The following is a 19,978-nucleotide window of genomic DNA, read 5'->3' as shown; positions in this document are numbered from 1 at the left end:
CATCGGATATTCTCTTTTCCCAGTAAGTGGAGTGCTAAGCTTAGTTTTTACAAAGAATGCTCACTTTACAGGGCTTCCAGTGGGCCTGTATTGATTATTTAATTGATGGAGTACTTTGGGAAGTCTTGTATCCCATTGAGCTTCATGTGGTTTGAGATTCCTTTTCAATAAGCCATTAGCTCTTTCTACCATCCCATTTGATTGAGGGTAGTATGGGGTGTGGAATACTCATTTAATTCCCTCTTGTTTTGCCCAATCTTGCACTTCCTTACATGAAAAATGTGAGCCATTATCACTTTGGATAACATCAGGAGTGGGTAGATTTGAGAAACAAAATGATAGCCCTGGCACTGTATTTCACCCATCGGCTTTCTGACACTTAGTTGCCACAAGCAAGCCGGAGACTACTTCCACCCCTGTGAGGATGTATTGATATCCCACAGAGGATTTGAATGGTCTGATATAATCAATTTGCCATGTAGACCATAAAGTTTTCCCTCCATTGATGTGTAGCAGTGTGCTTTAGCAGGGTGATCTGCTTGTAATTTCAATCTACACTGGGGACATTCTGTAAGAAGTTTCACAAGTTTTTCTGTTTATAGGCCAGCCTTTACTCTGTGAAGCAAAGTAAAGGGCTTCTTTACCTGTGTGGCCTAGGTTTTGATGTAAGCATTCTCCCAATCAATATCACTCAGGATTTAAGGTGACTTTCCTAATTTTAGTTAGCTCATCTACCTTTTGATTCCACTTTGTGGCTGGTTGATTATCTTTAGCATGAGCTTTTACCCATCCCATCTTGAAAGGTGTTTTCCTGGCTATATCTAGTAATAATTGCCAATCTTTGCTTCTCCAAACTGGGTATCTATTTACTTCCTAATTCAAGGTTTCCCATTGACAGAGCCACTGTGTGGTACCAGCCCACACAGCATAAGAGTCTACATATATGATTTTTGCTCCATTCTGTGCTGCCAAAACAACTGCTCTTATTTCTCCTACTTGTGCACTGCCTTCACCTTCTTCTATTACTTGTTTGCCAGTAGTAATACCTAATGCAAAGGCCTTATATTGCCATTTACTGTTTACCCTTTTTGCCAAAGCATCCATATGATACCGAAAAGCCAGTTGAAGAAACTCTCTAAGACTCGTTTTGGAGTTTTAGAAAGCAGGCATTCTTTATTGCAGCACTGGATGCATGGGGGATAGTTCCACCTAGCGTGCATACCACAGTTTTAGCACAAACGGGTTATATAGAATAACTAATTGCATATTAATCAGATTAGTATACATATACATAAAAATAATTGTAACTGATTATCTTAGTACTGCCTACATCCGATCATGCGCAATGAAGGATACATTTGAGTCGAAGGGCTGCTTTTGCGACCACCGACCCATTTGAAGTTCTTGTTGGCTGTCCTTGAAGTCTTTATTCTTGTCCTTGTCCTTTGATCTTGAAGCTTAACGCAGTTTCAATCACGTGCGGTCAGCTTCAACATTGTTCTCATCTAGCGTACAGGAACATCTAGTCATAAGAGCAAAGAACTGCAAAACTTAGGAGTAACTACCTCTACTAGTTAATTGCTTGGCTATACTTTTGTCTATTGTTTCAATCATAGTGTTAGTATAAGATTTCTAATAATTATTTACCAAATCTCACTTTTACAGTCACCTAGCAGCAAACCAGTTTCCACGGCTGGTACAAAATATTAAAACCATCAAAATATTTAGACATACCATACAGAATGTATGGAAATATGCTATCACATAAACCAAATGTTTTCTGTTGGTATACCCTCAGTGAGGGGTGGTGCATCCAGAATGGGTGAAGGTTTAAAAGGTTGTTATAACACTAAAGGGTCTGTGTTTATGGGCATCTGTAATTTGGTTTGAGAGACTGAAAGAGTTAATGTCTCAAACATTGTGGTGGGGCAAGTTCTGCTTAAAGACAAACCCTGCACAGCAAGGAACCAAGGTGAAAAGCCCACCAGCTCAGACATCAGCAACAGGAGGGGGAGGGCATGCTGGAGGGTGCGCAGCTCCCTGTTCTGATAAGCTGTTCTGATACAAAGATCAAACAATGGCCACGTCTGCAGGGAAGGAGAAGTTACTCCACAAACGACCCCCAAGCCCAAAGGCTCACAAACTGCTCATTAGCCTGACCAGTTCGGGTGCCCGCCCAAAGGAGGGGCAAGGATGATGAAAGGACACAAACTGAAGCTCCAGGTGCACAAGCCCACCGGAACTGGATCCCTCGGCTGACTGGACCCATGCTGGACCCAGGACCGGTGAAATCTTTCTCTCTTCTTTTTTCTCTCTCTGTCGTCTTCTCTCTCTCTTTCCCTTTTCCACAATCCCTACACCTCATCCGTTCCAAGACATAAACCGTTGACCAAGTCTGGGACTAAGAGTAGATCCAACCTGAGGAGTCATCTAGAAAGCAAGGGGGTCTGCTCTGAACCTCGTGACTCAATGGGAGGAATCTCCTTATTCCCTGAATTGATGTATATGGTTACCCTGGTTACATGGTTTACAGTAGTCTTATACCAATTCCTGTTGTGAGAAACCCTGCCACCTACTATCACGCCTCCCCAGTTCAGTTTGCCTCCCCAGTTCAGTTTGTTTCTGTCATGAATAAAATCTTTAACTGATCGTTTGGTGTCGTTTCACCTTAATTTAGCCTGAGGGAATTTCAAATTAAACACAACTCCCTTGTCTGTCCAGTCTGGGTCATGACATTTGGAAACCTTAGTGTTCCTTCAATTAATTGCATATTTTCTGCAACTCCTGTTAGGTAGGCATATCATTTCCTGATAGTGGGTTTTTGTGCAACTCCTTCTGGAGGAGCAGTTGATAGGGACCAAATAAATCAGCACTGAGAGCAAACAAGCCAACATCATGACCAGCAACAGCATAGTCAAGATAAAACCAGTTTAATAAGTGAAAGGGAAAAAAAACCCAAACAAGTGATGCAAAGGCAGTCACTCACCACCTTTCACCAGCAGACATGCCCAGTCTCTGAGCAATGACTACTTTGGAAAGACTCCTTCCTTCCTTCCTTTCTCCCCACTCCCCCTCCTCCACCCCCAGTTTTATTGCTGAGCATTACTTTATATGGTATGGAATATCCCTTTGGTTAATTTGGGTGAGCTGTCCCAGCTGTGTTCCTTCCCAGCCTCTTACCCACCTCTAGCCTACTCACTGCAGGGGCAGAATGGGAAACAGAGGTGGCCTTGATGCTGTGCAAGCATTGTTCAGCAATAGCTAAAGCATCCATGTGTTAACACTGTTTTGGTCACAAATCAAAAATACAGCACCATATGAGCTACTATGAAGAAAATTAACTCCATCCCAGCATGACCTAGTATAAACTGTTGTGATTATCATTATTTGTGTCACTGTCATCCTTAGGAGCTCCAACTGTGGACTGCTACTGCATTGTTCTAAATGCTGCAATAACAGAAAAACCTACAAAAGCTTGTATAAAGTATGTGAGAAAGACAACATTGACACCAACAGAGAGAAGAATACAGGCAAATAGAAAATGGAACAATTTAGTTTGGAATGATTGCTGCATTCTTTGGCAGTCCAAGAGGTTTTAGGTTTTTGTAACCATTAGGGCATAGGCGAGACTTTGAAGAAAAGAATGAAGGTATTTTGCAGATATTTATAGGGAATATATTGCAAGTGAGAGAATGGGGAATTTCCTGAGAGCATCTTTGTGCTCACTCTGCATTTCTGCTCCATCATTCAGAATGAGGTCCAGAAAGGAAGAAAACTGAATTAATTATTTCAGTGGTGGAAAGCAGTTTGCCTGGGGATTTATGAGCTAATTACCTAGTGGCACTCTGTGACCCACTGTGAGACAGTGATTTGGGGACTGGTTAAAATAATACCCTTGAGGATCCAATAGCACAGATTAACTAACCTGAGGCTTCACAGCAGCTCTGGGGGTTATTTCAACCTTGAGGCTGCAGTAGCAGCCAGGTAGTCTCTGTTGCAGAACTACTCTGTGTCTGGGAAGCAAAATTACATATACATTAACATTAGGCCTTTTTTCCTCACAGAGTGAGTGGTAAAAGCAGGTTTCATACCTAAAACATGTCCTTATGGCTTCCCAGTTGAGTTGATATATATGTAATGTGAAGACTAGATTATTCATTTAAGTTTGTTTTCTTTAAAGGAAAAAATGAACACATTCCATTAGAATGGTAAAAATAAGACAACAAATAGCACATCAGGAAATTACATTTAGTGGTTGACTTTAACAGAAAAGGGAGGTTTTCTTATTTTTAAGGTGAAGATCTTGTGATGACGAGGAATACAGTGGCATACAGTTCTATTTATCTTAAACATGCTGAAGGAGAGGGAAGATCCTAGGTTGTTTAATTCAGCATTCACGTGACAGTTCATTATTAAATTGCTGTTTACAAACTTAAATTTAGGCCAAGGAGATAGAGATCTGCTCTACTCTCTGCTTGTCCACACATCCATTTCTGACTTCTGTATATGCTTCAGACTGATGTCTTGTACAACTGCAGAGGATCAACAGGACTTGTACCCCCTATGAAAAGATTCTCTTAAAAACCAAGAGGTGTCTGCTATTTTAATAGTAATAACAGAATACTAAAATATAAAATGGCATGAATATCTGTAGTACTTGTGCTATTGTTGTATCTTCTGTTTCTTTACTGTTGATGTCATTTATTTGAGTTTTATATAATAATTTATAAGTGCTTTTAAAAAGAAATAACTATAGATTACAAGAATAGCTTTATCACCAGTGTATTGGGTATATATGGCAAGGTTTTGGGAATGGGGGAGACTGCAAGGGTGGCATCTGTGCTGGACACAGCTGGTTCCAGCTGGCTTGGCAATGAACCCACTGCAGGCCAAAGTTGAGCCAATCAGCAAAGTTGGTTGTGCCTGTGTGAAAACATATTTAAGAAAGGGCAGAAAACACTGCACAGGCAGAGGAGAAGAGAAAACGAGAGTTAGAAACAGCAGTGCAAACACCAAGGTCAGAGGAGAGAGAGAAGGTGCTCCAGCCACCAGAGATTCCCCTGCAGCCCGTGGAAGAGACCATGACAGATCAGGTATTCCCCTGCAGCCCATGGAGAGGTCACACGGTGGAGCAGGAGAAAAGTGTGACAAGGAAGAAGTTGCAGATCCCTCTGTAGAGCCTTCCTACCCTCAAGCAGATCAACCCTCCCTCCCAACTTGGTGTCACCTGCAAACTTACTGAGGGTGCACTCGATCCCCTCATCCAGATCATTGATAAAGATATTAAAGAGAACTGGCCCCAATACTGAGCCCTGGGGAACACCACTTGTGACCCTCCACCAAGTGGATTTAACTCTGTTCACCACAACTCCCTGGGCTCGTCCATCCAGCCAGTTTTTTACCCAGCAAAGAGTACAGCTGTCTAAGCCATGAGCTGCCAGCTTCTCAAGGAGTATGCTGTGAGAGACAGTGTCAAAGGCCTTGCTGAAGTCCAGGTAGACAACATCCACAGCCTTTCCCTCATCCACTAGGCAGGTCACCTGGTCATAGAAGGAGATCAGGTTGGTCAAGCAGGACCTGCCTTTCATGAACCCATGCTGGCTGGGCCTGATCCCCTGGTTGTCCTGCACATGCTGTGTGAGTGCACTCAAGATGAGCTGCTCCATAATCTTCCCCGGTACCAAGGTCAGGCTGACAGGCCTGTAGTTCCCTGGATCCTCCTTCTGACCCTTCTTGTAAATGGGTGTCACATTGGCAAGCCTCCAGTCATCTGGGACCTCCCCTGTTGACCAGGACTGCTGATAAATGATGGAGAGTGGCTTGGCAAGCTCCTCTGCCAGCTCCCTCAGTACTCTTGGATGGATCCTATAATTTAATTTTTTAAAATATTTAATTTTTTTTTTTCAGATGAGGCAAGGGTTTATTTCTAGCACATTTAGACAGCCTATTTTGAACATTATAGCTGCTGTACTGAGCTATGTAAAGACTCTGCAAACCAGTACCTAGAAATGAAGACACATGAGCAAGCTTTGATAACATAAACATAACAGACGCTGTCTCCTTCAAAACAAGGAATGAAAACCCACAAGGCTAGTAAGCAAACATATTAATTCCCTAAGAGATGTGCAAAAATTTTTAAAAATATTTAATTTAAAAAAAAAAATTAAACATGTTAAAACTGGCATTTATATAAATATCAAAACCCAAATAGTTAAACCTGAGCAACTACCAGCAGAATGTCTTTCTTGCACAATTCAATACATAGCAGATAGCTAGAATATTAGTGTGTTATCAGTACTGTTTTGGTAAAAAAATCCAAAACACAGTACCATATGATCTGCTTTGAAGAAAATTAACTCTGTCCCAGCCAGGCCTAGTACATATATACTGACTGTAACCCCCATCCCCTCTGCGATGCTTCGGGGGACAGGTAGAAGAGTTGGGAGTGAAGGAGTGAAGCTGAGCCTGTGAAATGGGGGGTTGGGGGGAGGTGATTTTTTAGTTTTTATTTTTGTTTCTCATTACACAAACCTATTTTGTCCCCCCCAATCTTGCTGATCAGGGACGTGTGAGTGGCTGGGTGGGCATTTGGCTGTTAGGCAAGGTCAATCCACCACACACCAGTTAGTGAGATTTAACAGAACTTTTCATTATAAAGAAATTATTTTCATTTTCTTTTCAGGTACCATGATCAACAGGATGTTACAAGCAATTTTCTTGGAGCAATGTGGTTAATTTCAATAACGTTTCTATCCATTGGATATGGTGACATGGTACCTAATACATACTGTGGGAAAGGAGTCTGTTTGCTCACTGGAATCATGGTGAGTGTTTCAGAATTTATTCACTGGATATGAGATTAAGTTTGTCGGAATTAATCCCCAAACTCATGGTAGTCATAACAGAAATATTTATTTGATAACTTCTAAAGTATATAGGCTTACTTGCACCATTCTATGGTGTCGTGGTTTAACCCCAGCCAGCAACTAAGCACCACGCAGCCACCGCTCACTCATTTCCCCCCACCCAGTGGGATGGGGGAGAGAATCGGATAAAAAAGTAAAACTCGTGGGTTGAGATAAGAACAGTTTAATAGCACAGGAAGGAAGAAACTAATAATGATAACACTAATAAAATGACAACAGTAATAATAAAAGGATTGGAATATGCAAGTGATGCACAATACAATTGCTCACCACCCGCTGACTGATGCCCAGTTAGTCCCCAAGCGGCGATCCCCCCACCACCATTTCCCCCAGTTTATATACTAGATGTGATGTCACATGGTATGGAATACCCTATTGGCCAGTTTGGGTCAGCTGCCCTGGCTGTGTCCCCTCCCAACTTCTTGTGCCCCTCCAGCTTTCTTGCTGGGTGGGCATCTGTGGTGGGTTGACCCTGGCTGGATGCCAGGTGCCCACCAAAGCCGCTCTGTCACTCCCCCTCCTCAGCTGGACGGGGGGGGGGGGGAGAAAATATAACAAAAGGCTCGTGGGTCAAGATAAGGACAGTTTAATAAAGTGATAGCAAAGGTTGCCCGCTTCCTGGGAAGCAGGGCTTCAGTACGCGTAGTGGTTGCTCCGGAAGACAAAAATGCCCCCCTTCCATCTCCCTTTACTTAGCTTTTATATCTGAGCTGACGTCATATGGTATGGAATATCTGTTTGGTTAGTTTAGGTCAGCTGTCCTGGTTATGTCCCCTCCCAAGATCTTGCCCTGCCCCAGCCTGCCATTGAGGGGGGGCAAAAATGTTGGAGAGACAGCCTTGATGCTGTGCCAGCACTGCTCAGCAGTAGCCAAAACACTGGTGTGCTATCAACACCTTTCTAGCTACTGATGCAGAGCACAGTGCTATGAGGGCTGCTATGGGGAGAATTAACTCCATCTCAGCCAGACTCAATACAGCATCAGAAGCTGAAAAATCCTTGACTTTAGACTAAACATTACTTAGCAACAACTGAAAACATCAGTGTTATCAACATTCTTCTCATACCTAGTTCAAAAACATAGCACTGTACCAGCTACTAGGAAGACAATTAGCTCTATCCCAGCTGAAACCAGGACACATGGTCTCTCATTCGATGGTAATGGAATGGAAGGCTTTCATCCTCTGTAGGTAGAATGAAGAGCTGCATAATAAAATACAGAGAAACAATTCTACCCTGATGCCATTCTCAGCTTCAAAAATCTCAATAGAGTCTTTCATTGAATTGTAGGATATCACATCTTCTTGACTGTCTTTGGACGTGTTTAATTGGACCACTGCTAATAATAAACCTACAGCTCTGATATTTGCTTCTTAATGAAGTTACTTGCAGGTGTAGAATTATGATGGTGGCTAGTCTCCTAAAGCATTTTGCTTGTGCATAGTTTTCTACATTGTTTCTTATAAGTCTAATAACATATGATCCATAGTTTTCCATTGCTTTAAGTGGATTTATGTAGTGCAGTTTTCATTATAAGACATTTTGTTACCATTGATTTAATTGTTAGACCATAGATATTCAGTACATATTTATTAGCTTTACTTCATATATAATTTCAATTTTTTTTGTATTGTAGCATTTGGTCCAAGTTAGGTAGTCAGTAGGGCAATAAATTATAATGGAAATTTCTGCATATTTACAGTAAATTAGAAGTAAAAAAGCCCCTGATCCTGCCACTTTTATTTGTATCAAGCTCCTGTGTAAATTTCCCTGTGAGTGAGAAGTTCAGGATGGGCATCATATATAATATATATGACAGTAAGATCCATTGATCATAAAAGTAATGCAGCTTCAATATCTACCTTCTATTAAAACAGGTATATTTGGATTCTGGCTGAAAACAAATGGTGGCAGGAAGTTTCCCTTTTTGAGCAGGTGTTTTAGTAAATATGTTGTTTATAAAAGTATGTATTTTATGTTCAGAGAGTAAAATAGATCAATGCATTTTTGTAGTGTTGAAGACTTTTTCTCCAAATGCTTCTTTTTTATTTTTTAACATCTGACAGGTTTCAGGTCATTGACCTTTATTGAGAAAGACTTCCAGTAAATTTTGGTATTGTCACATGCATATCTCTTTAAATACAGAGTTTGCAATCTGGTGAAAATACAGATGGAAAGCACAGGAATGACTCAGAAGGCTTTTCTAAAGGCTGTTGACTAAACTCGTATCGGCTGTCTTCTGGGGTATTTGCCTTTGTTCTTCATTCTGAGCTGGATTTTGATGCCAGATAGAATAAAAAGTAGCCATAAGTTCATTAGAAGAAGAGAACATGCGGCATATATTGCCACAGGGATGTGCAGAACAAGTACAGAACCCTGTTATAATGCTTTCCTTCTTCCCAGACACTGTTCAGAAATAAGAAGCAAATGCTTCAAGATGCAGATATTAGATCATTATCCCTCCTCATTATCATCTCTGACTACATCCTTGACAACAGATCTCTTGACAACAGCTAAATTCTAGGTTAACTTGCTTTGAATATTTACTCAAAACAAATTGTTCAGCATTCTTCGTATTTTCAAGTGACATGTTTTAAATTCTCCTGGAAAATAGGAAAATATTTACATATTATTCTAATGATGCTAAAAGAAAATAAGCAGTTGAGAATCATTAAGAGTAAGTCAGTAGTCTAATTAATGTATTAGAAAAATTAAAATAAGCAAAAAAGAAAACTGTGAACCATCTGTACTCTTGAAAAAATAAGGTAAATATTTAAAGAATGTGTTCTGTCATATTGAACAATTTATTTTGGATTTTGCAAAGCACTTAAATATGTGAATCTTTAATGAAAATATTGAAACAGTGCAGTACAGAGTTGGTGGCATTGGTAAATGCAGAGGCTGTTTATATACTGGCAAGAGAAACTGAACTGGGTACCTCTAAATCACCTATCAGTGTTTTTCTGATGGGACTTCACTAGGAAGCAGCCTATTCAGTCTATGCAGTCTATGCAGACTAGCAGACTATGGACCATGTAGATGATAAATTGGATAGTAAATGTGCCCTCTGCCTTCTCTATATGTTAATTAGGCCTGAAGAGAGTGATTGATGAATAGAAATATGAGTGCCATCTTCTGTATGAGAACAGGATATAGAATAGATGGGGAGACCCACACCATTTTCAACAGGCCATGCAACTTGTCTGAGCTTTGGCTACCCACTGAATATGCAGTGGTTATCTCTCAGTTCCTGGTCAGCAGGCTGAGCTCAGCTACAGGTGGAGCCCTTTATTTGTGCTATTATTAACTTCAGTGGTGTCGTGGTTTAACCCCAGCCAGCAACTAAGCACCATGCAGCCACTCACTCACTCCCCCCCATCCAGTAGGATGGGGGAGAAAATCGGGAAAAAGAAGTAAAACTCGTGGGTTGAGATAAGAACGGTTTAATAGAACAGAAAAGAAGAAACTAATAATGATAATGATAACACTAATAAAATGACAACAGTAGTAATAAAAGGATTGGAATGTACAAATGATGCGCAGGGCAATTGCTCACCACCCGCCGACCGACACCCCGCCAGTCCCTGAGCGGCGATTCACTGCCCCCCCTTCCCAGTTCCTATACTAGATGGGACGTCACATGGTATGGAATACACTGTTGGCCACTTTGGGTCAGGTGCCCTGGTTGTGTCCTGTGCCAACTTCTTGTGCCCTGGCTGGGCATGAGAAGCTGAAAATCCTTGACTTTAGACTAAACACTACTGAGCAACAACTGAAAACATCAGCGTTATTGTCGTGGTTTAACCCCAGCCAGCAACTAAGCACCATGCAGCCGCTCACTCACTCCCCCCCATCCAGTGGGATGGGGGAGAAAATCGGGAAAAGAAGTAAAACTCGTGGGTTGAGATAAGAACGGTTTAATAGAACAGAAAAGAAGAAACTAATAATGATAATAATAACACTAATAAAATGCCAACAGTAGTAATAAAAGGATTGGAATGTACAAATGATGCGCAGTGCAATTGCTCACCACCCGCCGACCGACACCCAGCCAGTCCCCGAGCGGCGATTCCCTGCCCCCCCCTTCCCAGTTCCTATACTAGATGGGACGTCACAAGGTATGGAATACACCGTTGGCCAGTTTGGGTCAGGTGCCCTGGCTGGGCATGAGAAGCTGAAAAATCCTTGACTATAGTCTCAACACTACTGAGCAACAACTGAAAACATCAGTGTTATCAACATTCTTCACATACTGAACTCAAAACACAGCACTGTACCAGCTACTAGGAAGACAGTTAACTCTATCCCAGCTGAAACCAGGACAAGTGGCACTGCTTATACATGGATAGTATTGTCACCTGCTTAACTATTTTATAGAGTCAGGCCTTGGAGTGTTTTGCCGATATTTCCTGGCCTTATGAGGAGTATATAATGAAGATAACAAAAATGTAAAGAAGGGAAGTAGAAATTGGTAGAAGTAAAAGGAGAGGCAATCATGAGAAGCTATGGGAAGACGCATGATTATTGATGGGATGGGAAGAATTGTAATGAATAAAGTATTAAAAATATATGAAGAATATGGAGGATATTGAATAGCTCCTGGTCTATTATGAGAATAGGGAGTTTATTTGTGTTTTGGGTTTGTGTGGCAGGGTTTTGGTAGCAGGGGATGGGCTGCAGGGGTGGCTCCTGTGAGAAGCTGCTAGAGGCTTCCCCGGCTCCAAGTTGGACCCGCCACTGGCCAAGGCCAACCCAATCAGCAATGGTGGTAGTGCATCTGGGATAACATATTTAAGAAGGGGAACCTACAGTGGGCAAGGAGATTGGAATGTGAGAGAAACACCTATGCAGATACCAAGGTCAGTGAAGAAGGAGGGGGAGGAAGGGTGCCAGAGGAGGTGATGCCCCTGCAGCCCCCCATGGTGAAACGGCAGGCTGTCCCCTGCAGCCCATGGAGGCGAACAGTGGAGCAGATGCCCACCTGCAGCCCATGGAGGACCCCATGCTGGAGCAGCTGGATGCCCCTGAAGATGGCCGTGACTCCATGGGAAAGCCTGCGCTGGAGCAGCCTGTGCCTGAAGATCGGCCTGTGGAAAGGACCCATGCCAGAGAAGTTTGTGAAGGACTGTCTCCCATGGGAGGCACCCCACGCTGGAGCAGGGGAAGAGTGAGGAGTCCTCCCCCTGAGGAGGAAGGAGCAGCAGAGACAATGTGTGATGAACTGACTGCAACCCCCATCCCCCTGCGTCGCCGGGGGGGGGGGGGGAGGAGGTAGAGAAAACTGGGAGTGGAGTTGAGCTGGGAAGGAAGGAGGGGTGGGGGGAAGGTGTTTTAAGATCTGGGGTTTACTTCTCATTATCCTTGTTTTGATTTGATTAGTAGTAAACTAAATTGATTTTGTTTCTTCCCCAAGTTGAGCCTGTCTTTTGCCTATGACCATAATTGGTGAGTGATCCCTCCCTGTCCTTGTCTTGACCCATGAACATTTCTTTATATTTTCTCCTCCTCATCCCACTAGGGCCAGGGGGGAGGAGTGAGTGAGCGGCTTCGTGGTGCTTTGTTACCGGCTGGGCTTAAACCATGACAATTTGTCTATATTAAAAGTCATTATATTTGGAACAAATAAGTAGAAGTAAGATAAAATGGATGAGTTATAATTAACTGTTTTATCACAGGATACACAGAGTAGTTGACTATAGATTGAATGAAGATTGCTTTTGATGAAATAGATATCCTGTAGGTTTTTCATGTTAGCCTCACTGTTGCTGAAATTGCAGCTTAAATGCTTCTCATTGAAATGAATTCCGAAGAGATCATTACGTCTATGAAAGAAGCAAAAAAATTATGAGGATATTCTTAAAGTTGCATCGTAGAGGTGGGCGAGGAGATTAGATGTTTCTTCTGGAAAATTTTTAAGTAGCATCTTTTAACTATCGGATCTGAACCCCAGCCATTTAGGTGAATAATTCTTATTAGAACAGTCACAATGCAATCAGTGTGTATAATCTAGCCTTCAGAATACTAGCTTTTTATTTCTAAATACTGAATTAAAAATTACTCAGATACAATTTTAAAACTTCTCTTACAGCAATTTTTAAAGTCCATGCAGAAGTCTGCATTTGTTTTAAAAGAATTGCAGCTCCTTTCCTACACATGCTAAAAAAGCCACCAGAATGAAGTGTTTATGCTGTATGACAAGGGGAACTCTTCATATAAGGTTAAATTGTGTTGTTTGCTCGTGGGGTTTCATCTCAGACCACCCTGGTCTTATCAACAAATATAAAGAAACATGCTGTCTGCATGAGAAACATGGTACCTAGAATAGCATAATTTTGAAACATCTGATTTCTGTTGGTAGCAAAATCTGATCTGTAACATCTTTGAAATTTAATAGTTACTAGATTTTAAGAAAAACAGAAAAAAGTAGATTCTAACTTCAGAGCTAATATTAGCTGAAGATCTGGGAAAATTCTTAAACAAAAGAAAAAGAAGGTAAACATCAGATTTGAGCAGTGAAATGTGAAAATTATTTTATAGAACCTTCTATGGATAATGTACATAAAGGTCATAAATTATTTTGCATTGTAATGCCTAGAACATTGTGGGATTTTTAGGAAAACTTTTCTTTACACTGTTTAATTCTGTAATTATTTGCAGAAACACAAAAATGTATTTGGAATTATGTTCAAAGTGCTGAAAAGGTATGATTAATACACTGCCTTGTGGGTAGATATGTATGACTGAACTGATAGAAGCAACTCAATTTTCTGTGATACCAGTAAGACAATAATAGATTGTATTGCCATTTAAAGTTTTACTTAGAACATTTTGCACATTTATCAAGAATCTATAATATTTTTAGCATTTCTAGTGTCTGGTGGCAAAAGGTCAAAGCAATGTGGTGAATAGTTTTGTTGATGAGAATCTCAAAAATCTAGAACACGGCTCAATTTTCACTTCCTGAGAGTATAGGAAAATGTGAAAATCTTTTCATGCAGATTGGTAACATTTCAGGTCCATTTCTCAGATATATGATAGAATATAATTAATTTGATTCTGAGAATTCAATAATAAACATCAGTGACCTCAGAATTCATAATAGTTTGTGTTTAATCCTTCTAACACAATACAATCTAACTGGAAAATCTGTCAAGCAGAAACATAAAATGGAGAAGACAGTTAAGGATGCTTGAATTATTAGGGTTGAAACTATTAAAAGTTGGGCTGGTCAGAATTTCTTTAGCTCCTTTATTATTGTTGTTCCAGCACATCAGTTTGCCAAAGTGGAAACTTTTCTCAGGAACACTTACTTCTTCTGTGTTATTTTATGGCTGTGGCTTCTTGGGATGAAATTTATAATTGAAGTAAAGAAAAGAGAACATATAACGATTAAAATGAAGTTGAGTAGCTACAGAGAGATTGAGCAATCAATCCCTGAGGCAGTAGTGGTTAGTTCAGTAATCTGGAATGTGGGAGAACAGCAGAGGGTTTCTTCTAGCTCTATTTGAGTAAACAAAGTCTTCTGGAAGATGTAACCATCTTTTAGAATTAGAAAATAAAATAAAATACTCCCTCAGAAGCTCTTCTTTCATCCCAATAGAATAGGGAAGATTTTTAAGTGTCAGAGGACAGGAAATAACTGTTTCCAATTTAGATCTAATTAGAAATTACGGTTGCATTTCATCAAGTTCAAAGGCAGTCAATTACTGACTGGAATAAACAGCAATTCTCCCAAGATATCTTATTTTCTACATAAATATAACATGAGCGGACTGATTTATAGAAAACCCTTTGTTTTGTTTTGAAAAAATGTAACTTGGTTTGGTTCCATCTGCAATAACTTTGAATTTTAATGCAACAATTTTTTATATACCTTTACATGTATTTTCATGAAACTTTGGTATTTACACTGTCTGGGTTGCATGATTTTCCATGACAGATGTTGGACAAGAGCATCCCTGGTAGCCATCATCCTGAAATATTAAACTAATGTTTATCATCAGCATTATAGGCTGTTCTGTCTGCTGGTTAAGGGAAATAAAATTTCACCTCCTTGCTCAGAAAAACAGGTTTTGCATGCCAGGTGGAAAGATTTCACTGTGACTGTCATGATCTTTGGGGGGCTTTTCAGTTATGACCATTGAAGGTTTCCCAGAAGCCTAGCTATCAGCATGCATGCAGGTTTTGGGCTTGTCTGAATTAGCACTACCATCATTTACAGGTTCCCTTGTAGAAGACAGAGTGTCTTTGTTTTATAAACCATTATTTTCTATGCTCTCTGTTGTGGTTTAACCTCAGCCAGCAACTAAGCACCACGCAGCCGCTCACTCACTCCCCCCCATCCAGTAGGATGGGGGAGAAAATCGGGAAAAAGAAGTAAAACTCGTGGGTTGAGATAAGAACGGTTTAATAGAACAGAAAAGAAGAAACTAATAATGATAATGATAACACTAATAAAATGCCAACAGTAGTAATAAAAGGATTGGAATGTACAAATGATGCACAATTGTGGTGGGTTGACCCTGGTTGGATGCCAGGTGCCCACCAAAGCCGCTCTATCACTCCCCCTCCTCAGCTGGACGGGGGGGAGAAAATATAACAAAAGGCTCGTGGGTCAAGATAAGGACAGTTTAATAAAGTGATAGCAAAGGTTGCGCGCGCGAAAGCAAAGAAAAAAACAAATGATGTTATTCTCTACTTCCCATCAGCAGGCGATGTCTAGCCACTTCTCGGGAAGCAGGGCTTCAGTACGCGTAGTGGTTGCTCCGGAAGACAAAATGCCCCCCCTCTTCCGTCTCCCTTTACTTAGCTTTTATATCTGAGCTGACGTCATATGGTATGGAATATCTGTTTGGTTAGTTTAGGTCAGCTGTCCTGGTTATGTCCCCTCCCAAGATCTTGCCCTGCCCCAGCCTGCCATTGAGGGGGGGGCAAAAATGTTGGAGAGACAGCCTTGATGCTGTGCCAGCACTGCTCAGCTGTAGCCAAAACACTGGTGTGCTATCAACACCTTTCTAGCTACTGATGCAGAGCACAGTGCTATGAGGGCTGCCATGGGGAGTATTAACTCCATCTCAGCCAGACCCAATACAATCTCCACCCCTTATTCCATACCGTTTGCGTCCTGCTCAGGTTCCACATAACTTAATACAGATATCTTCTAACCATACTATTGTATTTAATTCTCATTACTGAAATCCTTTCTCACCAACACTTACAACTGAGACTACATACTTAAACCACTTTTATACCCAACGTACGGATTTATACATTCTTATTAATTACTATCCCCTGTCCTTTAAGAGATAGATATTCCATGGGCTTCTTCCACTCTTCCTGATGTTCACATACAGGTTATGACTTGAGCCCCATCCATCAAGATGAGTGGTCAGGACAGGAGAAGCAGTTTGTTCGATCGTTGGGCCCCAACACCAGCTTGGTTTGGGTCACCGATGCACTTGTCTGGTTCCTTGCGAAGTTCACTCTTCTGCAGTTCAGGTCATTCCTGCTACATTACTTCCTACAACATACAACTCACATCACAGATTATTCTTCCCCCAAGGTTAAATGTCCTTGAGGCACACACTGGGTCTCCCCATCCTTCCGCATTACCCACCAAGTACACCCAGGTCCCTGAGCAAAGACAATCCCACGAATGGGTTTGCCTTTTCCCATGGGAGGTGCAATCCACACTGCCTTCCCCAGCCACTTCCCCATGTGCACTACGGGGACCTTATCTCCTCCCACAGTATGTAGGGGTTTTGTTTGGGCAGGACCAGGATGGTTAGCAGATCCTCTGGTGTTAACTAGCCAAGTGGCTTCTGCTAAATTTGTATCCCAATGCTTCCATGTCCCATTGCCTAGCGCTCTCAGCATAGTCTTCAACAGTCCATTATATCTCTCAATTTTCCCAGATGCTTGCGGGTGATAGGGTATGTGGTACACCCACTCAATGCCATGTTTCTTTGCCCAGGAGCTTATGAGGTTATTTCGGAAATGAGTCCCATTGTCTGATTCAATTCTTTCTGGGGTACCGTGTCGCCATAAAATTTGCCTTTCAAGGCCTAAGATGGTGTTTCGGGCAGTGGCATGGTTTACAGGATATGCTTCTAGCCAACCAGTAGTTGCTTCCACCATGGTGAGTATGTAGCGCTTGCCTTGGCGTGTTCGCGGCAGTGGTCCAATGTAGTCAATTTGCCAGGCCTCGCCATATCGAAAACCCAGCCACCGCCCTCTGTTCCAGGGAGACTTTACTCTGGTAGCTCGTTTGATTGCAGCACATGTTTCACATTCATGAGTGACCTGCGTAATGGCCTCCATGGTCAGGTCCACCCCTCGATCACGAGCCCACCTATATGTTGCATCTCTCCCTAGATGTCCCGATGTCTCATGGGCCCATCGAGCTACAAATAGCTCACCTTTACGCTCCCAGTCCAGGTCCACCTGAGCTATTTCTATTTTGGCAGCCTTGTCTACCTGTTCATTATTTCGATGTTCTTCAGTGGCACGGCTTTTGGGCACGTGAGCATCTACATGACGTACCCTTAGAGTTATGTGTTCTACACGGGCAGCAATGTCCTGCCACAATGCTGCTGCCCAGATGGGTTTACCCCTGCGTTGCCAATTGGTCTTCTTCCACTGCTGTAGCCACCCCCATAGGGCATTAGCCACCATCCAGGAGTCAGTATAGAGGTAGAGTACCGGCCATTTTTCTCGTTCAGCAATGTTTAGGGCTAGTTGGATGGCTTTCACTTCTGCAAACTGACTTGACTCGCCTTCTCCTTCAGTGGCCTCAACGACTTGGCGTGTGGGACTCCACACAGCAGCTTTCCACTTCCGATGGTTCCCTACCACACGACAGGATCCATCAGTAAACAAAGCATAACACCTTTCGTCTTCTGGTAACTCATTATATGGTGGTGCCTCTTGGGCACGAGCCACCTCCTCAGGTGATGCTCCAAAATCTCTGCCTTCTGGCCAGTCCATGATCTCTTCCAGAATTCCTGGGCGGTTAGATTTCCCCAGTCGAGCCCGTTGCGTGATCAATGCTATCCACTTACTCCATGTAGCGCTGGTTGCATGATGTGTAGAGGGGATGTTTCCTTTGAACATCCAGTGTAGCACGGGCAATCGTGGTGCCAAGAGGAGATATGCTTCTGTACCAACAACTTCTGAAGCGGCTCGAACCCCCTCATATGCTGCTAGTATCTCTTTTTCAGTCGGGGTGTAGTGGGCTTCTGATCCTCGGTACCCCCGGCTCCAAAACCCTAATGGTCGACCTCGGGTTTCTCCTGGTGTTTTCTGCCACAGGCTCCAGGTGAGACCATGATCCCCAGCTGCCGTGTAGAGTATATTTTGCACATCTGGTCCTGTCCGGACAGGCCCAAGAGCTACTGCACGAGCTATTTCTTGTCTGATATGCTCAAAGGCTTGTTGTTGTTCAGGGCCCCATTCAAAATAGTTCTTTTTCCGCGTTACTCGATAGAGAGGGCTCACAAGCTGACTGTAACCTGGAATATGCATTCTCCAGAACCCCACAAGGCCTAGGAAAGCTTGTGTTTCTTTCTTGTTAGCTGGTGGAGACATAGATGCTATCTTGTTAACCACCTCCATAGGGACATGACGGCGTCCATCCTGCCATTTTATTCCCAAGAACTGAATCTCCTGTGCAGGTCCCTTGACCTTGCTTTTCTTTATGGCGAAACCAGCTTTCAGAAGAATCTGAATTATTCTTTTTCCCTTCTCAAACACTTCTTCTGCCTCATTGCCCCACACGATGATGTCATCTATGTATTGTAAATGTTCAGGGGCTTCGCCTTGTTCCAGTGCTGTTTGGATTAATCCGTGACAAATGGTAGGACTGTGCTTCCACCCCTGGGGCAGTCGATTCCAGGTGTATTGGACGCCTCTCCATGTGAAAGCAAACTGTGGCCTGCACTCTGCTGCCAAAGGAATGGAGAAAAATGCATTGGCAATATCAATTGTTGTGGTTTAACCTCAGCCAGCAACTAAGCACCACGCAGCCGCTCACTCACTCCCCCCCATCCAGTAGGATGGGGGAGAAAATCGGGAAAAAGAAGTAAAACTCGTGGGTTGAGATAAGAACGGTTTAATAGAACAGAAAAGAAGAAACTAATAATGATAATGATAACACTAATAAAATGCCAACAGTAGTAATAAAAGGATTGGAATGTACAAATGATGCACAATACAATTACTCACCACCCGCCGACCGACACCCCGCCAGTCCCCGAGCGGCGATTCCCCACCCCCACTTCCCAGTTCCTATACTAGATGGGACGTCACATGGTATGGAATACCCTGTTGGCCAGTTTGGGTCAGGTGCCCTGGCTGTGTCCTGTGCCAACTTCTTGTGCCCCTCCAGCTTTCTCGCTGGCTGGGCATGAGAAGCTGAAAAATCCTTGACTTTAGTCTAAACACTACTTAGCAACAACTGAAAACATCAGTGTTATCAACATTCTTCGCATAGTGAACTCAAAACATAGCACTGTACCAGCTACTAGGAAGACAATTAACTGTATCCCAGCTGAAACTAGGACACTCTCACAGGAGATTTTCCCAGTACTCATCTTGCATTATTTAAAAAAAAAGTTTACTTCACATTTATGTCCTGCACCAATACCCCTTACTGTGTACAGGAGTATCTAATGAATTTCATAATTCGTATATGACATTTAATACTCTTTGTATGGTGGGGTTTTTTGCAACATTGCTAAAAACCTTACATACTAATGAGAAGTAAAGGAATCAGTTCATCTGCTGTATTAGAGATTAGAAGCTGTTTAAATGTTGGAACTAAATTCTAGCTGTGGTACAGGCAGACAAACTCCACTGAACACAGTAGTAGCCAGAAAAATATTGAATATATGAAAGTATAAATAATGCAAAACTATTTTAACTCACATTTTTGGCTGAAATGGTATAGTTCTACTGTTCATCCTACTCTGTTTCAGTGATGCAATGTTACATGACTCTCCCAGTAAACAACACTGACATGCAAAAATGAATTTATATGGCAGCATTTCCATAGC

General features: G+C 42.2%; 1 protein-coding gene across 1 annotated transcript in view; it reads left to right on the top strand.

Annotated features, from left to right (window-relative positions):
* The window catches only part of KCNN2 (potassium calcium-activated channel subfamily N member 2), a 125,349-nt gene that overhangs the window by 72,068 nt on the left and 33,303 nt on the right, over positions 1-19,978 (top strand). Inside the window, exon 4 of the mRNA XM_069775089.1 lies at positions 6,683-6,824. Coding sequence (XP_069631190.1) covers positions 6,683-6,824 — 142 coding nt within the window. The remainder of the gene's footprint in view (positions 1-6,682; positions 6,825-19,978) is intronic.

Source organism: Haliaeetus albicilla, chromosome W (genome assembly GCF_947461875.1).
Source record: "Haliaeetus albicilla chromosome W, bHalAlb1.1, whole genome shotgun sequence".
Lineage (NCBI taxonomy): Eukaryota > Metazoa > Chordata > Aves > Accipitriformes > Accipitridae > Haliaeetus > Haliaeetus albicilla.
This window is presented reverse-complemented; position numbering and strand designations above follow the sequence as displayed.